This window comes from Palaemon carinicauda, chromosome 24 (genome assembly GCF_036898095.1).
Source record: "Palaemon carinicauda isolate YSFRI2023 chromosome 24, ASM3689809v2, whole genome shotgun sequence".
NCBI lineage: Eukaryota > Metazoa > Arthropoda > Malacostraca > Decapoda > Palaemonidae > Palaemon > Palaemon carinicauda.
Genome location: NC_090748.1, coordinates 12352682 through 12377582, shown reverse-complemented (window position 1 = coordinate 12377582; position 24901 = coordinate 12352682). Strand labels below are relative to the sequence as shown.

Genomic DNA, 24901 nt, shown 5'->3' with positions numbered 1-24901 from the left:
AATGAGAACAAAACTGAATTCATGGTGGTGGGCAAGAGAAACAGCGTGAGAAACTTGGGTGATTTTCAAATGAACTTAAATAATGACTGGTGCCGATATCTAGTAGTTTGAGATCTAGGTGTATTTCTTGACTGTAGCCTGTATCTAGCTGCCCAAATAAATAATGTAATAAAAACTGCTGGTTATCATCTGAGAAATATTGCGTTTATAAAAAAGTACCTGGACGAAAATTCTGTAAAGAAACTTGTGATAAACTGTGTTATTACCAGGATTGACTACTGCAACTCTATTACAATTTACCAAAAGTGCAACTTAAGAAATTACAAAACATAATAAACAGAGAAGCAAGACTGATAAAAGGTGTCCCACCTAGAGAAAGGATCACTCCTATACTAATCTATTTACACTGGCTGCCGATTAAAACGAGAATTTAATTTAAAATATGTACATTAACCCACCAAGTTATCAGAACCGGGCGTCCAAAATACTTAAGAGAATTGCTACATATTGCGCAGCCAATAAATCGCGTCGACACGAGAATAGTTACACATGGCTTCAAATTGTTGGAACCTAGATTTATGTCTACTTTAGGCTCCAGAGCCTTTAAATATGCGGCCCCGAGACTATATAATAAGCTCCCACCAAACATTAAGGCTTTCAAGAGGAAACTGAAGACTTTCTTATTTCAAGTCATACAACAGTGACGAATTAACTGTAAATGAACAATACGCGATATGAAACGTTAAATACTCTGAACGAACAAGGTAAAACGACAGTGGAGGTTCTGTAGAGAGTGGGGTTCCCCTGCTGTATGGGACCGGAAAAGCAGCCATCAAAGTAAAATAAAGAAAAGTAGTGTTGATTGCTTGAATAACATTAGTTGGCATGTAGATGGCGTTGAGGAGTGATCAGCTGATCACCAAAATAAAAACATTTTGTTGCCTTCATTGATTAAAGAAAGTGTATTCAAAACAAATTTATCCATTACATATGAAAAATAATTGTAGTCTTATATTACTGGAGTGTTGGAGAGTTGTCAAACTCCCCTGTAAAACTTTATTTTAGTGTTAAGACGAACGATGATTTTTGGGAAATTTCTTCAGAAAAAAAAGTCTTGTGACACGAGAACTACGGAGTATAACAAAAGCTGCTTATCATTTGAAAACAGGAAATAACACATTAAACAGAATCGTTTGAAATTACGAGAATTATTGAAAAAAAAAAATATACGAACTAGAAAAGCGAAAGAATTCGGTAGTTCAAGACTAGAACTCTGGGATAAGAGATCAACCCACAGATGTTTAAGTGACTCAAAAAATGTGTTTCTTTTCAGTTCCGATCCAATAGTTCATTCGTTTTAGATTGCCCTACCTTATGCAAGACACGGGCTCTTGCCTTGGCAATCCGTAATCTGATTCAAGAAAGTAGTTTGCTAGAATGGCTGTTTGCCATTTAGAACTCGTTCTGCGTGTACAGGTGATTGACCTCGTAAATCTGAGTTTGTAATTTCTCTCGTTCTTACAGCTTTGTAGTTCGTGTAATGAAAACTCTTCAGTAATTCCAGTAATTTCTAAGAATTCTTTTAAAAATATTTCACGTTTTCAAATGACATGTAGCTTTGATGTATTCTGTTCCTAACGTAACTTCACGAAAATTTACATCACTCTTCTGTTTTCATTTAAGTGAAGTCAGTTACCTAACAATTTTGAAGTTTTTATGACATTCTTGAAGGCTACTTACAAGGAACCATTTGAAATTTACGTAGATTTGAAAATGTTTTCGTATAATATTCTTATTGGTGGATTCTTTAAGGCAAGAATGGAAAAGACTAAGTAAATGCATTATTTAAATTGATTCAATCGTGATTTGTTGATCGAATATAATTCAACAATGAAAAGTTGAGTTCGTTTTCTTTCCAATTTCATGTAAACTGCATTGGAGTTTCAAGCGTTGTAAATTGTGTATGCTTCCATTATCGCCGATTTTATGTCTTGAAGTTACTATAAGAAGACATCAAGAAAGGAATGACAGCCGCCATTTTGATTCGATTCCATACAATATCTTTGGTGGCGCAGTGATGCGCCCCACCTCCCTTATTCTATATACCCTGCGCCCCACTTGACGTTATGGGAATCACGTGGTTCTGATTGGCGGGAACTTGGCGACGCTTCTCCCAAGACAGGCAGCCTCATTCGAGCTCAGTCAGTCGAAGTGTCAACATCAGCGTTATTGCTTTGTGGCCGATCACTCGATACATCGAATAAAACTTTGTTTATTGTGTTGCAAGATGGAGTTTGGAGGGTAAGGATGATTTGATAACTATTGTGATATACGTATTTTCTGTGAATATTACTTTTTCGTGTTCAGAGATCTTGCGAACTAGGTGCGTTACTTCGGTATTCTGTAAAGGTCCCTTTCTTAATGATCGATTATTGCTGTAGTACAAGATCAAATTCATAAAATCCATTAGTTTCTTATGTATTCGTGTGAATTGGAGGTGGTACGATGATTTCGGGAATCTTTCCAACGATCCTGAATCCGATTCGTGAAGTCTGGTGTCAAATAGTTATTTATAAGTAACCTCACGAGAAGTTACTGCCGAGTTTTCTTTCTTTTGGAGGTTAGGTGATAATAACACTCTTATAGCAAGTTCCGAAAAGCGATGTATATATATATATATATATATATATATATATATATATATATATATATATATATATATATATATATATATATATATATATATATATATATATATATATATACAGAGAGAGAGAGAGAGAGCAGCCTATTTTCTGGTTTTCCCTTCTGGTACAGTAGTTAAATACAGTCTTATTCGGTCCTTAGTCTCGCCTGTTTTGGATAATTTGGATATTTTTGGATGATTCGGACCATTTGCTTGGCTGTTTCGGACTTTCGTTTTGGATGAACTATTTTATAAATTTTAATAAGTAAATGATATTGCTTACCCAATATATCTAAATAAGACACCAGGTTGACTATCGGAAACAAGGGAAACTATATTATAAAACAATGTTACATATGTGAATACATGTTAGGTCAGAATGAGCCAGTAAATGATCAGAATAAGTCTGCTACCCTTGCATGAAATGTCTCCAAGCTTTTACCTGGTATGAAAGGCTGAGATGACTCTGGGAGGCTTGACAACTGTTTAGTGTGGGCCCCATTTTTTCAATATTAATCTTACCCGATAATCATGTAGCTGTCAACTCTGTTGCCCGACAGAAATCTACGGTCGGGATACGCCAGCGATCGCTATTCAGGTGGGGGTGTACACAACAGCGCCATCTGTGGTCAGGTACTCCAGTACTTCTTGTCAACACCACCTCAATTTTTCCTCTGTCGTGCCTCCGGCTAGACCTACTTGGATACGCTGTTGATTCTGGAGTTATTGCTCACGATTTGGTGATGTATTTGCTCTAGAGTTTAGCCTTCGCTATACAGGAAGCTATATCATTAGCTTAGCAAGTTTTTGGAATTAATTTGATTTATATCTCTCCGCCTTTTATAGGACTCTTTGATTAACTTCCTTTTATTATAAACTTATTAAAATTAATTTTTATATTTGTTTATATTCGACCTTTCCTAATAGTAGGCGGTCTTTTCTTGAACCGAAGTTAATTAACATTGAGCCCGTCATTTCGTTTTTACCTGTTAACATATTATGCTATTTTAATGTTTTTGAAAGAATTTCTTTGATAGTCTTGTACTGTTTTCAAAGTTGAACTAACGTTTTGTTTTGTCTCTGCAGTTGTTGACGTTCAGCACGTTCAACTTGCGCTCTATTGTTACGATAGAGAGAGAGTCTACCACGGTGTCACGTTGCAGTAAGAGTAAACCGATTCTAGCGTTTTGTTCATTCTTTCTTAGCTTAAATGGTTTTAATTCTAATAAAGGAACTTTTTATTTGGGAAACCTTTCAGTTTTTTTCCTTTAACAATAATATGTTTTAACGATATATATAATTGGGCTCTTCTCTCAGGTGCTAAGTCAAGAGAGAGAGAGAGAGAGATAGAGACGGAGGGAGAGAGAGGAGGATAAACGTTTCGTTCAAGCGGGTAACGTTGTTATCGTTTTTGCTCTTCTCCCTAGTCTCTTTAGGGGAAGAAGGTAAACGTTTCTAGAGTTTTATTCTTGTTCTCAGGCTTTATGCGGTGAGAGATTTTAAACGTAGTTTATTTGATCTAGTGTTTAGTCTCTTTTCCAGCCACTGAATTATTTATCTTTCATTATGTTTTTCTGTTACATTGTAATACTGTTTTCGCAATTACTAACTTTTAATGAAGGATAGAATTGCGTGTTTCAGGTACAAACCACTTAAAGTTTCGAGTTCAGTGAAATAAGTGCAAACAGAAAATCAATAGTGATAAGCGCAAAGTGTTAGTGTTGCGTTCGAGGGTTCGTCTGTTCGTGCCAGTTGTTCGCCTAGTCTGGGACCTCTTACAAGCTCCCAAGCCCAGGGGAGAAGTAATGTCGAAGGACTTATGGGTTCAGCAGGCCTTGATCGACGAACAGACGTTTCCCTCCGTGGTTTCGGGTGTAACCAACTCACGTAGCCGACGTGATCACCCCACCCACACAAAGACGAGAGAGCCCATTTATTCCTCGTCTGCGGAAGAGGTTTCTCGCAGAAACTATGGACCAAATCTTGCAGCTTTTAAGTGCAAGTCGGTCCCTTCCGCGCAAGTCCAACTCCTAGGTGGTGCCATTAGCACTGGGTCAGTTCGGACTTGCTGCAGTACGACAACTGCACACCTCCCAGAGAGGCAAGGTGGTATCGCAACAGACAGTAACTCAGTCTGTTGCCGCACCAGCTGTTTTAGACCCTCAGTTTCAACGGACAGTAGCTCCGTTTGTTGTTGTCTTTCTTAAACTCTAGTGGTCTATGCTGCTGACAATGCAGTCTCAGCTTGCGGTGTTGATGCAGGAGTTTCAGGCAGAGAAGGTTAACACACCTCCTCCTGCGAGCGCTCCTCCACCTCTACGCAGTCCAGCCTGCCAGACGTATGATGTTGAGGTTCCTCAAGCTACCTCCATGCGTGAGCTGCCGCATTGGGAGTTGCCAGATACCAGCTCTGTGCAGCAACCTCCACTTTCCTTGAGGCAGGAGCCTCTTGCCACGCGGCAACCTCCTCAACACTTGAGGCAGGAGCCTTATGCTTTGCAGCAACCTCCTCTACCCTTGAGGTAGGAGCCTCTTGCGTTGCGACTACCTCCTCCATCCTCGAGGCAGCAACCTCTTGCGGTGCGACAACCTCCACCATCCTCGAGGCAGCAACCTCAACTCCACCTCTGCGCAGTCCACCCTGCCAGACGTATGATGTTGAGGTTCCTCAACCTACCTCCACGCGTGAGCTGCCGCATTGGGAGTTGCCAGATACCAGCGCTATGCAGCAACCTCTTGCGTTGCGGCAACCTCCACCATCCTTGAGGCAGCAACCTCAACTCTTGCGGCAGCCACCTCCACTCTTGAGGCAACCTCAACTCTTGAGGAACCTCATGCTATGAGGCAGCCCCCTCAACGCATGCAGCAACCGCATTCTTCACAGCATGAGCCTCTCTGCGCAGCGTCCTCCTCAAACCATGAGGCAGGAGCCTCATGCTATGCGGCAATGGGCTCTCGTGGCATGGTTGGTTTCGACCTGGCCTTTCATTAGAAGGGGCTAGCGTTCGATCCCAAGTATGAGGTAGAAATTTATTTCTATTTGAACACGATGTTGTGTTGATATTTATCCATATTGACTCATTAGGGGTAATTTGAATGAATTACTACCAATTGTGTCACGTGGTGGCCCGGGGAAATCTGGTAAAACTCGCTGGTAAAGAGACTGATGTCTCAACAGGTAAATCCTCGGACAGCTAGATTAGGGTCAGGTTCAGATTTCCTTTTAAGAATAAATAACCGCCTCAACCCATGAGGCAGGAGCCTCATACTATGCGGCATCCTCCTCAACGCATGCGGCATAAGCCTCATCCCTTGCAGCTTGAGCCTCATCCCATGCAGCATGAGTCTCATACCATGCAGCATGAGCCTCATCCCATGCAGCATGAGCCTCATCCCATGCAGCATAAGCCGCACGCCATGCAACATGCTCTGCTTACCTTACAGCATGCTCTACATACAGCATGCTCTGCATACAGCATGCTCTGCATACCTTACCGCATGCTTCTCAGTCACACATCTTTGGTTGTTGCCAACTCACTAGACTGTCAAGCAGTTTCATAACGTTGCCTTCTAGTCTGCTGCTTTTGCACCAGTGAAACCCTCACTGAGAGAACTTAGCTTTTCTCGGATATGGTTCCTGTAGATGATAAAGTGCTATTCTCCCTCCTTCTGATTTTCCCTTGAGGACTCTGTCATTTGGAGAGGAGCCTTTAGCTGCTTAGCCTCCTATGGACTTTTATTTAAGCATAGCATGCTTCCAGGGAGGGTAATGGTTCCACTTCAGTCGCTAACCCCGTCTGTTACCACACCTGCTCCCATAGACCTTGAGCTGTGTTGCAAGACATGCAGTCCAAGCTTAGTCCTTGTTAGAGGATTTTTTTTTTGTTTACGGAGTCAGTGTGTCACTGGGAAGACGTTCAACAACCAGCAGAAGTGACTTGTTGTGACGCAGTGCGGCAACCTCAGCAACCCGATAAGGAGTTGTCTGTACGACCCAGACAGTCTAGACAGCTTCGGGTTGTCACTTTACTTCCTCGCTTCCCCATGGTTGACAGTTCACAGACTGTGCAGCAGTACCATGATCTTGTGTCCGGCTCCGTCAGACGACTAGCTTTTAAGAGCTCCCACAAGTCGTCGCTGTCTGGAGATTCTCAGATGGACTATGGATCTGACCAAGGAACTGGGCCTCCTGGTCAATTTTAAGGAGTCCCAGCTCGTCCCATCCCAGACCATTGTCTACCTGGGTATGGATCTTCAGAGTCGAGCTTTTCGGGCTTTTCCGTCGGCCCCAAAGATATACTAAGCCCTAGATTGCATCCAGAGCATGCTGAGAAGGAACCGATGCTCAGTCAGGTAGTGGATGAGTCTAACAGGGACACTTTCATCGCTGCCCTGTTCATCGAGTTAGGGAGACCCCACCTCCCCCCCTTCAGTATCATCTAGCGGCTCACTGGATAAAGGACATGACGCTAGAGACGATCTCAGTTCCTGTTTCCGAAGAGAGGAGGTCTACTCTCACGTGGTGAAAGAACAGCTTTCTTCTCAAGGAAGTCTACCTTTGGCTGTTCAGAAACCCGACCGCCGTCTCTTCTCTGACGCATCAGACACGGGCTGGGGTGCGACTTTGGACGGACAGGAATGCTCGGGAACATGGAATCAGGAGCTAAGGACACTTCACATCTATTGCAAGGAGCTGTTGGCGGTTCATCTGGCCTTGATAAACTTCAAGTCCCTCCAGCTTAACAAGGTGGTGGAGGTGGACTCTGACAACACCACAGCCTTGGCTTACATCTCCAAGCAGGGAGGGACTCATTCGTGGAAGTTGTTCTAGATCGCAAGGGACCTCCTCATCTGGTTAAAAGATCTAAAGCTCACGCTGGTAACGAGGTTCATTCAGGGCGATATGAATGTCATGGCAGATCGCCTTAGCCGGAAGGGTCAGGTCATCCCCACAGAGTGGACCCTTCACAAGAATGTTTGCAGCAGACTTTGGGCCCTGTGGGGTCAGCCAACCATAGATCTGTTCGCTACCTCGATAACCTAGAGGCTCCCGTTGTATTGTTCTCCGATTCCAGACCCAGCAGCAGTTCACGTGGATGCTTTTCTGCTGGATTGGTCCCATCTCGACCTGTATGCATTCCCGCCGTTCAAGATTGTCAACAGGGTACTTCAGAAGTTCGCCTCTCGCAAAGGGACACGGCTGACGTTGGTTGGCTCCGCTCTGGCCCGCGAGAGAATGGTTCATAGAGGTACTGCAATGGCTGGTCGACATTCCCAGGACTCTTCCTCTAGGAGTGGACCTTCTACGTCTACCTCACGTAAAGAAGGTACATCCAAACCTCCACGCTCTTCGTCTGACTGCCTTCAGACTTTCGAAAGACTCTCAAGAGCTAGGGGCTTTTCGAAGGAGGCAGCCAGAGCGATTGCCAGAGCAAGGAGGACATCCACTCTCAGAGTCTATCAGTCTAAAGGGGAAGTCTTCCGAAGCTGGTACAAGGCCAATGCAGTTTCCTCATCCAGTACCACTGTAACCCAGATTGCTGACTTCCTGTTACATCTAAGGAACGTAAGATCCCTTTCAGCTCCTACGATTAAGGGTTACAGAAGTATGTTGGCAGCGGTTTTCCGCCACAGAGGCTTGGATCTTTCCACCAACAAAGATCTACAGGACCTCCTTAGGTCTTTTAAGACCTCAAAGGAATGTCGGTTGTCCACTCCAGGCTGGAATCTAGACGTGGTCCTAAGGTTCCTTATGTCATAAAGATTTGAACCTCTCCAATCAGCCTCTTTTAAGGACCTCACATTAAAAACTCTTTTCCTCGTGTGCTTGACAACAGCTAAAAGAGTAAGCGAGATCCACGCCTTCAGCAGGAACATAGTTTTTCACATCTGAAACGGCTACATGTTCCTTGCAGCTCGGTTTTTTGCTAAAACGAGCTTCCTTCACGTCCTTGGCCTAAGTCGTTCGAGATCCCAAGCCTGTCCAACTTGGTGGGGGACGAACTGGAGAGAGTACTTTGCCCAGTTAGAGCTCTTAGGTACTATCTAAAAAGGTCATAACCTTTACGAGGACAATCAGAAGCCTTATGGTGTGCTATCAAGAAGCCTTCTCTTCCAAGGTCTAAGAACTCAGTTTCTTACCTATTCAGGCTCCTGATTAGGGAAGCACATTCTCATCTGAAGGAAGAAGACCTTGCTTTGCTGAAGGTAAGGACACATGAAGTGAGAGCTGTGGCTACTTCAGTGGCCCTCAAACAGAACCGTTCTCTGCAGAGTGTTATGGATGCAACCTATTGGAGAAGCAAGTCAGTGTTCGCATCATTCTATCTCAAAGATGTCCAGTCTCTTTACGAGAACTGCTACACCCTGGGACCATTCGTAGCAACGAATGCAGTAGTAGGCGGGGGCTCAGCCACTACATTCCCATAATCCCATAACCTTTTTAACCTTTCTCTTGAATACTTTTTATGGGTTGTACGGTCGGCTAAGAAGCCTTCCACATCCTTGTTGATTTGGCGGGTGGTCAATTCTTTCTTGAGAAGCGCCGAGGTTAAAGGTTGTGATGAGGTCCTTTAGTATGGGTTGCAGCCCTTTATACTTCAGCACCTAAGAGTCGTTCAGCATCCTAAGAGGACCGCTACGCTCAGTAAGAAAGACTTACTTAATAAAGGCAGAGTAATGGTTCAAGTCGTCTTCCTTACCAGGTACTTATTTATTTTATGTTATTTTTGAATAACTAATAAAATAAAATACGGGATACTTAGCTTCTTTGTTAACATGTATGCTGGTCTCCACCCACCACCCTGGGTGTGAATCAGCTACATGATTATCGGGTAAGATTAATATTGAAAAATGTTATTTTCATTAGTAAAATAAATTTTTGAATATACTTACCCGATAATCATGATTTAATTGACCCACCCTTCCTCCCCATAGAGAACCAGTGGACCGAGGAAAAAATTGAGGTGGTGTTGACAAGAAGTACTAGAGTACCTGACCACAGATGGCGCTGTTGTGTACACCCCCACCTGAATAGCGATCGCTGGCGTATCCCGACCGTAGATTTCTGTCGGGCAACAGAGTTGACAGCTACATGATTATCGGGTAAGTATATTCAAAAATTTATTTTACTAATGAAAATAACATTTTATTCCTTTAGCTAATTTGAGTTCCCTTGCTTGTTTGTTTTTAGATTTTCTTTTTTACTTTTTACCCAAATTCCATTTGCATTTTCAATTAGGGATTTTTAAGCGACAGTAAGTGTACAATAAAGATTTGGTTTCCAACTGACATTACAATAAAAGTTCAAATATAACCGTGGAAGGAAAACTCTTGCTGGATAGAAATATAAAACGAAAATTTGCAGTTACTTTTCGTAACGGCAATTTTTCGTTTTATATCTCAATCCATGCGCTATACATTACTAGGCTATAAATCCACTGATCTCTAAATATACATACAATGTTGTAACATCTAATTAATACGGAGCGTAATGTATGTCCATGAATGTGTTCTGTATATATATATATATATATATATATATATATATATATATGTGTGTGTGTGTGTGTGTGTTGGCACATGTATACAGCATATGTGAAATGAGTGTAGGAATATAAGTAAATACATAAGGGTAATATTGATTGGGACACACCAGGTGTAACATTTGAAGTTACGACTGAAACAAACATTTCAATAGAAACAAACTCTAGAACATCGCCTAACCTGGCGTTTCTTCTAACCCAAATAGCTATCTTTCAACCCTTGCGTGGTGCAACAGAAACCTTGTGTTCTTGAATTTTGGCTGATGTTTTTGACAGTAAACAGAGTAATGAAAAACTTGAACTTCCTCATTCCTGTTTTCCTGAGGCTAAACTAACTAGTTTAGCTTTTCGATCTCGTGAGATTAAAGCTCTGTTGATGGACCTTGATGCTTATGGAGGTGTAGACCCAAATGGTATTTTTCCTTTGTTTTTTATAAAGACAGCAGATTTCTTAGCTCCAAAGTTATGTTATTTTGCGCAAGTTAGCAAGAAGAGGAGCTTTTAGCACTAGTTGGAGAATTGGTAATGTTACTCCTCTATGTAAATGTGTTTGTGGTAGCTCAAGTCCCACTGATTACCGCCCAATTTCCATAACTCCCATATTATCTAAAATTTTTGAACGTCTTCTGGCAAAACGTCTTAATAACGTCTTAATAGGTTTGCTGAAGGTAATCATCTACTCCCTAGTTTGCAATTTGGTTTTCGTAAAGGCCTTGGAGCATGTGATGCCCTTCTTACAATCTCCAATGCTGTACAGAAATCCCTTGATTGTGGTCGGGAAGTTCGTATGATTGGCCTTGATTTTAGTGCTGCCTTTGACCGTGTTAATCATGAGGCCCTTGTTTTCAAACTGAAACAGTTGGGAGTGGGTGGGTCGTTTCTTAGCATTATTATTGATTTTTTAAGTAATAGATCTCAAAGAGTTGTTGTTGATGGGCACCATAGTGATTATAGGAATGTGATATCTGGTGTTCCACAGGGTAGTGTTCTTGGCCCATTACTTTTCATACTATATACACATGACATGTGGTTTGGCCTAGAAAACAAGCTTGTTGCATATGCAGATGATGCTACTCTCTTTGCATCAATTCCATCCCCTGAATGTAGATCTAGGGTTGGTGAATCCCTTAATAGAGATTTAGCTAGAATTAGTGCATGGTGCAAATTATGGGGTATGAAGTTGAATCCTAACAAAACTCAAAGTATGATTGTAAGTAGGTCAAGGACGGTGGTTCCTCAACATCCGGATCTCAGTATTGATAATGTTTCTTTAAATATGTATGACTCTTTCAAAATTTTAGGTGTGATTCTCGACAGTAAATTTACTTTTGAGAAACATATAAGGTCTGTGTCTTCTTCAATTTCACAAAAAATAGGCTTATTGAGAAAGTCTTTCAAGATTTTCGGTGATCAATCTATTCTGAAGAAGTGTTTTAATTCCTTCATTCTACCTTGTTTTGAGTATTGTTCTCCTGTCTGGTCTTCAGCTGCTGATTCTCATCTTAATTTGTTGGACAGAAACTTACGGTCTATTAAATTTCTTATTCCTGATCTAGATATTAATCTCTGGCACCGTCGTTCAATTAGTTCATTATGTATGTTGCATAAGATTTTTCACAACTCTGACCATCCTTTACATTCAGATCTCCCTGGACAATTCTATCCTGTTCGTAATACTAGGCAGGCAGTTAATTCTAATAGCCAGGCCTTCTCCATCACGAGGCTCAATACTATGCAGTACTCTAGAAGTTTTATTCCAGCTGTGACCAAGTTGTGGAATGATCTTCCTAATCGGGTGGTTGAATCAGTAGAACTTCAAAAGTTCAAAGTTGGAGCAAATGCTTTTTTGTTGACCAGGCAGACATAGTCTTTTTATAGTTTATTTATGACATATTTGTTTTTGATGTTGTTGATAGTTTATTATATGACATGTCTGTTTTGACGTTGTTTCTTATTTTAGAATGATTTATTGTTAATTTGTTCTCTTCATTTATTTATTTCCTTATTTCCTTTCCTCACTGAGCTATTTTTCCCTGTTGGAGCCCCTGGGCTTATAGCATCTTGCTTTTCCAACTAGGGTTGTAGCTTGGATAGTAATAATAATAATAATAATAATAATTGAGGAAAAAACCAAACAGGGCCGTCGCCATGATGGAAGTGTGGCTATAAGCAATATTTATACTCGAAAGTAACCTCATTTGGCTGGTTCAAGTTGTTTGAAATTATTCGTTCGTCACCTCACTTGATCCGCTGTATAATTCTTTAGTATTTGCACGAGAGTTGGGCAGCAACGACTTGGTCCTGGGGCGCCTACTGGGGCGCATCAACTTCCCCAAGAGTAGATGTGCCCCGACCCTTACTGGGCGGACGGATTTGGTGTCGATGGACCTGCTACCAACAAGCCATGTCTTGTGTAGCTTTTTGTCCAATCCTCTCTCCTTAGTTAACTTCTTTCTTCGGTTTTGGGAGACTGTCATTCTATAATTTTTGGCTATGATATCTTCCTGGCCCGGCTGTTCCTTTGTAGCACATACTAACTATATCCTTTATCAGTTTATTCAGTTTGATTTTGGAGTTTTTGCCGATTGGGCGTTTTGTTTCATGCCTCTCTTTTCAGTCTGTCATTTGACCAATGCTTTCAGGAATTTGCATTTACTGCCTCTACAGTAAATGCACTGACAGTGCATTTGCTGGAGATTCTGCTTTCAGTCGCCTCCACAAACAAGGTCAAATGTGCAAATACACTTATCTAAATAAATATATCTTCCATATGTGGCAGGTTGGCCAGGGCACCAGCCACCCGTTGAGATACTACCAGTTTGAGAGTTATTGGGTCCTTTGACTGGCCAGACTACTACATTGGACCCCTTTCTCGGGTTACGGCTCATTTTGTTTGTGCCTACACACATACTGAATAGTGTGGACTATTCTTACCACATTCTCCTCTGTCCTCATACATCTGACAACACAGATTATCAAACAATACTTCGCTCAAGGGTTTAACTACTGCAATGTGATTGTTCAGTGGTTACTTTCTTCTTGGTAAGGGTAGAAGAGACTCTTTAGCCATGGTAAGCAGTGGTATTAGGAGGTGGACATTTAAGTTTTTATAGTTTATATGTGAAAAATCTTCTGCAATTTGATGACGTTGCTGTTCTTGAAATATTTCATTTTGATTGTTTATTTCCTGGTTTTCTTTCCTCAGTGGGCTATTTTCCATTTTTGTAGGAGCCCTTGGACTTACGACATCTTGATTGTTTTCCGACTAGGGTTATAGCCTAGCTTATAATAAGAATATATGAAACTGACACTAATGTAAACAAGCATTTCAGCTTTAGAGATAATTTTATCGGAATAGTCTATCGTCTAACTTTCGATAGATGATATTGTGATTTTGCAGGCATACCTGTGTCATAGTAGAAAGCTCAAACGTATTGTTTGAGGTTATGCGCTATATATGTTTCCACCAAGTGTACTCAGACTGCACTGGTTCTTGATCCTTTTTTGGCAGGGACTCAAAGCCCTGTTCAGCTTGTCCATTTCCTCGCAAACTTTTTGTTTTGAAATAATTATTCATCTAAAACCATGTGGCAGACACAAATATCTGCAGGCATCTTATAAATGAAAGCATTGCATAAACATAGTTTGATCCATGAAAACAGGACAATAATTAGCTAGTGAGGAAACTCCAAATGCGTTTGTATGTTTCATAATATAGAATTAAATGTATTGTTTTTAGTACATAACTTACCAATTGTTAGGAAGAAATTAGATTATTCATTCAATCCTGATTAATCATTTTAACTAATTTTCCTCTTTATTTTTCAGATCTGATTCCAATGTTTCGAAACGTCGCCGATGTACAGAATCAACGGAAAAATCAGGTTTTATTGTGAGTACACAGCATACACCCTTCGTTTTTTAGTATTGCTTCCCATCTTTTAACAGAAGTCTAGTTTATGTAAAATTTAATAACACATTTTGTATCTCATTCAGTTTTTATTTGTTCTGCAGTGCAATTTTGAATTTCCCAATGAATTTCTTACTGTTATACATGACAACCAGTTCATTCAAGTCTTCTTCCCATTGCAGTCCAGCGAGTGTCAAGAGCCGCAGAGGAAGAGGCAACGACTCAACGTTGGGCGTCGTTCCCTTCCTTTGGCTCAGTCACCTTCACCTCCTACTGGTTTGCTTCAAGAAGCATTTGAAGCCTTAGATATGTTTCTGAAGAAATTTCCTTCTGCTATTGGAGATCTTGAGGCATATCTAAGGCAGCAACAATATCAGTGTCAACAGCCTCTACACCAGCAGCAGTCACAACACCACCAGCCTCTACACCAGCAGCAGTCACAACACCACCAGCCTCTACACCAGCAGCAGTCACAACACCACCAGCCTCTACACCAGCAGCAGTCACAACACCACCAGCCTCTACACCAGCAGCAGTCACAACACCACCAGCCTCTACACCAGCAGCAGTCACAACACCACCAGCCTCTACACCAGCAGCAGTCACAACACCACCAGCCTCTACACCAGCAGCAGTCACAACACCACCAGCCTCTACACCAGCAGCAGTCACAACACCACCAGCCTCTACACCAGCAGCAGTCACAACACCACCAGCCTCTACACCAGCAGCAGTCACAACACCACCAGCCTCTACACCAGCAGCAGTCACAACACCACCAGCCTCTACACCAGCAGCAGTCACAACACCACCAGCCTCTACACCAGCAGCAGTCACAACATCACCAGCCTCTACACCAGCAGCCACATCATCACCAGTCTCTACATCAGCAGCCACAACATTACCAGACTCTACTCCAGCAGCCGCAATATCGCCAGCCGCAACATCACCAGCTTCTACACTACCAGCCGCAACACTACCAGCTTCTACACTACCAGCCGCAACACCACCAGCAGTATATCTACAACACGCACAACAACAAACTTGCTGGAATGACGAGTTTGTGGCAGCCTTGGGCCACATCTGATAAATAAAAAAACTAATTTTGTTTTGTAAATTTTCAATAAAATTTTTTACCTGTAACATTTATTTATTTTACATTCAAAGAAAGATGTTTAATATATAGTTAAAAAAAAAGTAATTCGGCATATCTACGAAGAAAATATCCAGATATTTTGATACAAAGAGACCCGCCATTAACACTATTTTGATTGTCCAGTCTTTTGAGCTCTTGTTTTCAGTCTCTTCTTTTTAGATGTCGGTAAGAGGTATGGAGTCAGGGCGATTTGGTTCAAAGCTTTTTTATCATCTAAATATATTAAAAGATTTTTTTTTCATCAAATCGAAGATGCAATAAGGAGGGTGTGATTTTCCGATTTGATGATGGTCCTGAAACCATAACTTAATTATGAGAGTCATTGGTTCCTTTTAATCCACTTCATAGAAATTTCATAATACTATACGGCATTTTGTAGTTGGTCTGTCAGTTTTGAATACAGGCTTATGTGAAGGAAGTTATAACCTGGATGATCTTCTAAAAACACTTCTAAATTATAAATGCTCTCAATAACACTGCTTTCCTCTTTGTTGTTTGAACACTTCATCTATCAAATTCTAGAATGTTATTTTTGTATGTCTTGTCATTTAATTTTGAAATTGCTTCAGCAAAACTGCAGTTTTTACCGAGATGAGAAAGACCGTTCTAAAGTAGGCCTAAAGGCATCTTGAGCCCAAGGCCAATATAGAGGTTTGAGCCTACCATCCCAGTCTCTGCCTCTGTCTGCCTATGTTATTAAGTGCAAACCTTACCAACTTATCATTCAGTCCCATGGCCTTTTCATATTTTTCTGTATCGTAATTTGAGAATTTAAAACTATCTAAAATTTCATTAGTAGCCCTTTGTAATTCTAATACTGTCTTTATCATTCAAGACAAAGATTTTTCTAGTAAGTGAATTTCATCCGTCATCATTACCCAAAGTATCTTCACCAGTAACAAACAAGCCACATGAAAAATAATCTTGTTCATATCCTTAGTATTAATGACCGAACAATGAAAACTAAGTTTCAGAAATAAAAGTAAAAAATTTATAAATCATCTATGAGCTCGTCTACTTTGCCCACAAGCATAATGCCAAAAGAAGTCTGAGGATATCCAGACCCAATCTTTCCTAAAACTCACCACAGACTAAAGGTGCGCCCACACGGTCGAACAGTGTCTGTCGGACAAATAAACATGTCTAAATTAAAAGAGAATGACGTCATAAGTGTTAATGAGGAAATTGATATGGTAACAAGTAATGGTACCAGATGAAGTTTACTACCAGGATTTCTACTCCCTTTACCAGACAAAGACCAGAAGAAATGTCCAAAGCTGATGTCCGCTGGCATCTCTGTTATCTATGTCATGTTATAATCTGTACTCGAGAATCAAGCAGTAGATGTCAGCTTCAAGTACGAAGCATCATAACCATAGTACACCATAAAATAGAAGCACAATCCAATAAATTAGATTATTCCTCATGCTTATTCCTGATCTTTTGAGAACAATGGAATGGTACATGGAAGGACTAGTTGCAAAGACTGAGGGAAAACAGAAGCCATTCGTCCATTGTAAAGGAAACTCAAATTGACTATGAATCAAGACTTTAAAAACTATATACTGATGGGCCCAAACGCTTTATACATTTTATCGGGGACCTTAAAACCTTTTATAACTGAGCAGGATACATGTACGAGAGGAAGCATTTTTCAGGAGCACGTTTGGAGGCATTATAGAATCACATATGACTAATTGAAATTAACCTTTCAGTGAACCGAGGTTGTTAATTGTTATTAACGTGCAATGTGTAGCATATATCATTCCAATAAATAACTGAGACTGGTCATACTTCAGATTATGTGTTGTTACCTAAATCAAATTTGTTTCCACTGGTCTCTTAGAAAGAGAGAATTGTGTATTTTCCTCATGATCAAACACTTCTTCGGGTAAACGAGACTTCGGTGTCTATATCTGAAATAGATTCTGTTGAGCTATACTCTTATATCTTAATGCCATAATTTGGTTGTGCAAATGTCTTCTGCACCACCCTCCATTTTTTTTATTTCTCCAATTTGCGTAGCTTTTCCTTGTAATGATGGCCCATTATGGGTTCCTTGTTCTTTTCGACTTTTAAACCAGTTACTCATTCCACTTCTCTGAAGTTCTGACGTTATTCTACTTATTGCTGCTACACTTTTATTTCTGTCTTTGTAAACATTTGCTTTGATGGTTTATAAGCATGGGCTCTGCCAGTACTGTTCGATTAGCAACTGAGCCTCTCTTCTATCTCAAAGTCAGCTTTCCTCTGTAACTGGATTACAAATAGTCATGGTTACAGGGAAGGTGATGCCTAATCTTCTAAATGTTAAAATTGATCGGGTAAAAAAGAAGAACTTCGTCCATAGTGCCACTCCGCCTCCGGAGTGTGTCTGAAGGTCGGACTCTACGAGCAAAGTCACTGTTCGGCACACCCCTAGGTGCTTGTTATTGACGTCATTAACGCTTCTTTCATAATGGTAACTGATAACAATTGTGTTCGACGGACAATGTTCCACCGTGTGGACGCACCTTAAGATGCAATGTCTGGACCCTATTCTTAATATAAAATTGATATTATTGAATTCATCCCCTCAATCGAGTAAAAGCTCATCAGTTAGAGAGTATCCACGTATGATTTCTTTCAACCCAGGTAAATTTAACTAAGTTTATATCAGATAAAAGTTTATAAAAGGCGCACAGATGGCTTCTATAATCTACTCAGAATTTCCAAACTTTACTTCAACTTCGACCACCTTAGTATCATATTGTTTAGATGCGTTAAACCTATTTAGCTATACATCTTCCAAAACTCTTAGGTTTTGACTTTCCGCTACTTCATCTGCAATGAAGATTGCTTGGCTACCTCAGTCTTTATATCCACGAACCCGAAAAACATTGTGTAATGCACAAGTAAACTTCTGTTCTTATGTGACTCAACAGCGCATTCGTTACCATAGTCGTACTACTCGTAATACGACATTTAGACTTTTCATTACAGATTTCACCTGAAACTATCTTACATGCACTTGGGTTGTCTTTTGGCCTTTCGCCCTTCAAAGGTTTCTTTGACAGAAAATCCCCAAACCTCACTTCCCTCCGCATTCTCTACAGGTATAGACATAATAAAACATTAAATTGCATTGTAGCGTATCGTGCCGGTTGACCCTAGATAATACCAAAGGGGAGAGAAGGAAAGAAATGGAGAGAAAGGAATAAAGGTTCCGATCGAATTATTTATACACATTTAACGCTTTCTGAAGTCCTTGACAAACATGTTTACTTGAAACAGACTGTCAACGCTCGTGTCTATGGAGACGCCTATCATTGACGGTATCGTTTGCAATGTTTGAACTTGTAGCGTCAGCTTTTAACAAAATATTCTGTTTGGTTACATTGCCAGTGCTTCACTTTACTTTAACCTATTCGGAAATACGGGAGCTTTTAAAACTTCTTTAAAAGTAAATTGATCAAAGGACAAGATCATTCCAGCTTCCTCTGTATCATGCAAAATACATCAAATATGGAAAAGTATTTATGACAACTTCTGATATCAAAACTAAAATTTCACAGTATTGGCGAGTTATTTTTTTCTTATGATGTTCAACAAAGAAATCTTCAAATTACAATAAACTTAATTCCGCAAATCTCAGAAATCAGAAAACTTAATGATCTATTAAAATATCAAAGGAAAATATAAACGGTGCAGATTCTGCAACACCTGATTATCAAAAAGATACTTTGTACGCAACGATCTACCAGTTAAATTCTTCACACGTTTTTGCAAAGAATTAAAAACTGAATTTTCCGTAGGATCTAAGTAACCTATTTCATGCATCCGCTTTATAGTATAAATAGTTTGATCACTGTAGATTACTAAAGCACCGGAATCTAATAAAAGCGTGATAAATAAAGCAACATACAATGGCATTTTGCTTTGCTCGTGATCATTATTGGAAGTCTCTTTGTTGAAAGTCAAGTTTGTAGGCCTTGTCGGTGCTGTCATTCACCTTTGATAGAAGATACCCATAACAATTGAGGTCCCCCAATTTACTTGTTCAAATTAGTTGCCACCATCAAAGACGACTGTTGGCATTTCATTGCATTCATGATCCTGCAAAGCAGGATGATTTATAATTTCAAAAACTTTACCTTCTATATCAAAGTTTTAAATTTCAACGAAAATTTTCCAAAAAATCTTTATCTTTGCCGTGTGTAATAAACCTTTTATTACGTAAACACTAGCACAAAATTTAACAAAGTTTCCCTCGATAATATCAAAATTCAAGATGGAGAGGACCTCCACTCTGGAATATTCAACTTAAGTGAAGAATTTCTACCTCCACTTTATTAATAACCATTGATATGAAGCTAAATGGAGACATTAACACCCCCTCTTTTTTTTCCCCCTTGCCAAACCTCGAGTTAAAGCATCAATTGCCTCTGTACCTGGACACTAATATTCGAAATTAAAAACCTCTCAACTTATTTTTAAAAGTAGCAAAACAGTCGGAAGAATGAATAACTCGCACCTGTCCATAACTGAAAAATGTAAGCAAGAATTGACCATTCATCCACGTTAGTTGAAAACCAATTAAAAAATCCGCTCTTTTGTACTCTTGATGACCTGAACAGTGTATTGGGTAAAGTTTAAAATCTTTGGTTTTCAATGCTTTCTAAATCTGGCTTTTTGCTACTTACTTGCATCAAATTCGAAAAAATTTTGTTATCTGGAACAACGTTTAAACATTGTTAAAGTACTTTACTTTACGTAATTCTGTCGACATCCTCTGTCGACAGCCTCCTGCTTCCTTCATGTTTAATTTTGAAGATTCACTTGCTGTCCAAGTTTCCAACCAATTTTTTCATGATCAAAAATGGTCACTGTATTCATGGCCAAACACTTCAAAATGACTCCCAAAACCTACTACTGAGGTGTCACAACATAGCAATAAATATCCCTACACCAGAGGCTTCACAATATAATGATAAATTAAATCCGAGGCGTCAAAATATAGTGGTAAATTTCCTATGTCTGAAGCTTCGCAATATAGCAGTAAATTTCCTATGTCTGAGGCGTCACAATATAGCGGTAAATTTCCAATTTCTAAAGCTTCGCAATATAGTGATAAATTTGCCTACATCTGAGGCATCACAATAGTGATAAACTGCCCACTTCTGAGGCATCACAATATAGTGATAAACTGCCTACATCTTAGGCATCACAATATAGTAATAAACTGCCTACATCTGAGCCATCAAAATATAGTGATAAACTGCCTACATCTGAGGCATCACAATATAGTGATAAACTGCCTACATCTGGGGCGTCACAATATAGTGATAAACTGCCTACATCTGGGGCGTCACAATATAGTGATAAACTGCCTACATCTGGGGCATCACAATAGTGATAAACTGCCTACATCTGGGGCGTCACAATATAGTGATAAACTGCCTACATCTGGGGCGTCACAATATAGTGATAAACTGCCTACATCTGGGGCGTCACAATATAGTGATAAACTGCCTACATCTAATGCGTCACAATATAGTGAGAAACTGCCTACATCTAATGCGTCACAATATAGTGAGAAACTGCCTACATCTTATGCGTCACAATATAGTGACAAACTGCCTACATCTTATGCGTCACAATATAGTGAGAAACTGCCTACACTTGAGACATCACAATATAGTGAGAAACTGCCTACATCTTAGGCGTCACAGTATAGAGATAAACTGCCAGCATCCGATACATCACAGTATAGTGATAAATTACCTACATTTGAGGCATCACAAAGTGTTAAACTGCCTACATCTTAGGCGGCACAATATAGTAATAAATTGCTTATATTTGAGGCATCACAATATAGTGGGGAAACTGCCTACATCTTAGGCGTCACAATATAGTGATAAACTGCCTACATCCGATAAGTCAAAATATAGTGATAAATTGCCAACATTTGAGGAATCAATATAGTGATAAATTGCCTACATCTGATGCGTCACAATATTGTGATAAGCTGCCTACATCTTAGGCGTCACAATATAGTGATAAACTGCCTATATCCGATACGTCACAAGATAGTGTTAAATTGTTTACATTTGAGGCATGACAATATAGTGAGAAACTGCCTACATCTAATGTGTCACAATATAGTGATAAGCTGCCTGCATCTGATGCATCACAATATAGTGAGAAACTGCCTACATCTTAGGCGTCACAATATAGTAATAAATTGCCTACATCTTAGGCGTCACAATATAGCGATAAGCTGCCTGCATCTGATGCGGCACAATATAGTGATAAACTGCCTACATCTTAGGCGTCAGTATATAGTGATAAACTGCCTACATCTTAGGCGTCACAATAGTGATAAGCTGCCTACATCTGATGCGTCACAACGTAGTGATAAACTGCCTACATCTTAGGCATCACAACATAGTGATAAACTGCCTACATCTTAGGCATCACAACATAGTGATAAACTGCCTACATCTTAAGCATCACAACAGTGATAAACTGCCTTCATCTTGGACGTCACAATATAGTGATAAGCTGCCTGCATCTGATGAGTCACAACATAGTGATAAACTGCCTATATCTTAGGCATCACAATATAGTGAGAAACTGCCTACATCTTGGGCGTCACAATATAGTGATAAACTGCCTACATTCGATACGTCAATATAGTGATAAATTACCTACATTTGAGGCATCAAAATATAGTGAGAAACTGCCTACATCTTAGGCGTCAAAATATAGTGATAAATTGCCTACATCTTGGGCGTCACAACAGTGATAAATTGCCTACATCTTAGGCGTCACAATATAGTGATAAACTGCCTACATCTGAGGTATCACAATATAGTGAGAAACTGCCTACATCTTAGGCGTCACAATAAAGTGATAAACTGCCTACATCTTAGGCGTCACAATATAGTGATAAACTGCCTATATCCGATACGTCACAAGATAGTGTTAAATTGTTTACATTTGAGGCATCACAATATAGTGAGAAACTGATACATCTGATGTGTCACAATATAGTGATAAGCTGCCTGCATCTGATGCATCACAATATAGTGATAAATTGCCTACATTATAGGTGTCACAACATAGTGTTAAACTGCCTACATCTTAGGCGTCACAATACAGTGATAAGCTGCCTGCATCTGATGCGGCACAATATAGTGATAAACTGCCTACATCTTAGGCGTCACAATAAACTGCCTACATCTTAGGCGTCACAATAGTGATAAACTGCCTACATCTTAGGCGTCACAATAGTGATAAGCTGCCCACATCTGATGCGTCACAACGTAGTGATAAACTGCCTACATCTTAGGCATCACAACATAGTGATAAACTGCCTACATCTTAGGCATCACAACATAGTGATAAACTGCCTACATCTTAGGCCTCACAATATAGTGATAAGCTGCCTGCATCTGATGAGTCACAATATAGTGAGAAACTGCCTACATCTTAGGCGTCAAAATAGTGATAAACTGCCTATATCTTGGGCGTCACAACAGTGATAAATTGCCTACATCTTAGGCGTCACAATATAGTGATAAACTGCCTATATCTGAGGCATCACAATATAGTGATAAACTGCCTACATCTGAGGCATCACAATATAGTGAGAAACTGCCTCATCTCATGCGTAACAATATAGTGATAAATTACCTACATTTGAGGTGTCACAATATAGTGATAAATTGCCTACATCTGATGCGTCACAATATACTGATAAACTGCCTACATCTCAGGTGTCAAAATATAGTGATTAATTGCCTACGTTTGAGGCATCACAATAGTGAGAAACTGCCAACATCTTAGGCGTCACAATATAGTGATAAAATGCCTACATTTGAGGCATCACAATATAGTGATAAACTGCCTACATTTGAGGCATCACAATATAAGTGATAAACTGCCTACATTTGAGGCATCACAATATAGTGATAAATTGCCTACATTTGAGGCATCACAATATAGTGATAAATTGCCAACATTTGAGGCATCACAATATAGTGATAAATTGCCAACATTTGAGGCATCACAATATAGTGATAAGCTGCCAACATTTGAGGCATCACAATTGGTGATAAATTGCCTACATCTTAGGCGTCACAATAAAGTGATAAACTGCCTACATCTTAGGCGTCACAACAGTGATAAACTGCCTACATCTTAGGCGTCACAATATAGTGATAAACTGCCTATATCCGATACGTCACAATATAGTGTTAAATTGCCAACATTTGAGGCATCACAATATAGTGGAAAACTGCCTGCATCTGATGTGTCACAATATAGTGATAAGCTGCCTGCATCTGATGTGTCACAATATAGTGATAAGCTGCCTGCATCTGATGCATCACAATATAGAGATAGATTGCCTACATCTTAGGTGTCACAACAGTGTTAAACTGCATCCATCTTAGCCGTCACAACAGTGTTAAACTGCTTACATCTTAGACGTCACAATAAAGTGATAAGCTGCCTGCATCTGATGCGTCATAATATAGTGATAAACTACTTACATCTTAGGCGTCACAATATAGTGATAAGCTGTCTACATCTTAGGCGTCACAACATAGTGATAAGCTGCCTACATCTTAGGCGTCACAATATAGTGATAAGGTGCTTGCATCTGATGAGTCACAATATAGTGATAAACTGCCTATATCTTAGGCATCACAATATAGTGATAAACTGCCTACATCTTGGGCGTCACAATATAGTGAAAAACTGCCTACATCTTGGGCGTCATAATATAGTGATAAACTGCCTACATCTTGGGCGTCACAATATAGTGAAAAACTGCCTACATCCGATACGTCATAATATAGTAATAAATTGCCTACATCTTAGGCGTCACAATATAGTGATAGATTGCCTACATTTGAGGCATCACAATATAGTGATAGATTGCCTATATTTGAGGCATCACAATATAGTGAGAAACTGCCTACATCTTGGGCGTCAAAATATAGTGATAAACTGCCTACATCTTAGGCATCACAATATAGTGATAAACTGCCTAAAACCGGTACGTCACAATATAGTAATAAACTGCCTACATCTGAGGCGTCACAATATAGTAATAAACTACCTACATCTGAAGCGTCACAATATAGTAATAAACTGCCTACATTTGAGGCATCACAATATAGTGATAAATTGCCTACATCTGATGTGTCAAAACATAGTGATAAATTACCTACATCTTAGGCGTCACAATATAGTAATAAACTGCCTACATCTGAGGCATCACAATATAGTGAGAAACTGCCTTCATCCGATAAGTCACAATATAGTGATAAATTACCTACATTTGAGGTGTCACAATATAGTGATAAATTGCCTACATCTGATGCGTCACAATATACTAATAAACTGCCTACATCTTAGGCGTCATAATATAGTGTTAAATTGCCTATATTTAAGTCATCACAATAGTGAGAAACGGCCAACATCTTAGGCGTCACAATATAGTGATAAACTGCCTACATCCGATACGTCATAATATAGTGATAAACTGCCTACATCCGATGCGTCAATTATAGTGAGAAACTGCCTACATCTTAGGCGTCACAATATAGTGATAA

At 39.8% G+C, this 24901-nt stretch overlaps 1 protein-coding gene across 1 annotated transcript; it reads left to right on the top strand.

Annotated features, from left to right (window-relative positions):
• Positions 1-2202: 2202 nt before the first annotated feature.
• On the top strand, positions 2203-23700 carry LOC137618027 (uncharacterized). Its single transcript, XM_068347946.1, has 4 exons — positions 2203-2301; positions 14059-14122; positions 14323-14639; positions 23535-23700. The coding sequence occupies exons 1-4, from the start codon at positions 2288-2290 to the stop codon at positions 23698-23700; spliced, it is 561 nt and encodes a 186-aa protein (XP_068204047.1). The 5' UTR covers positions 2203-2287.
• Positions 23701-24901: the final 1201 nt, after the last annotated feature.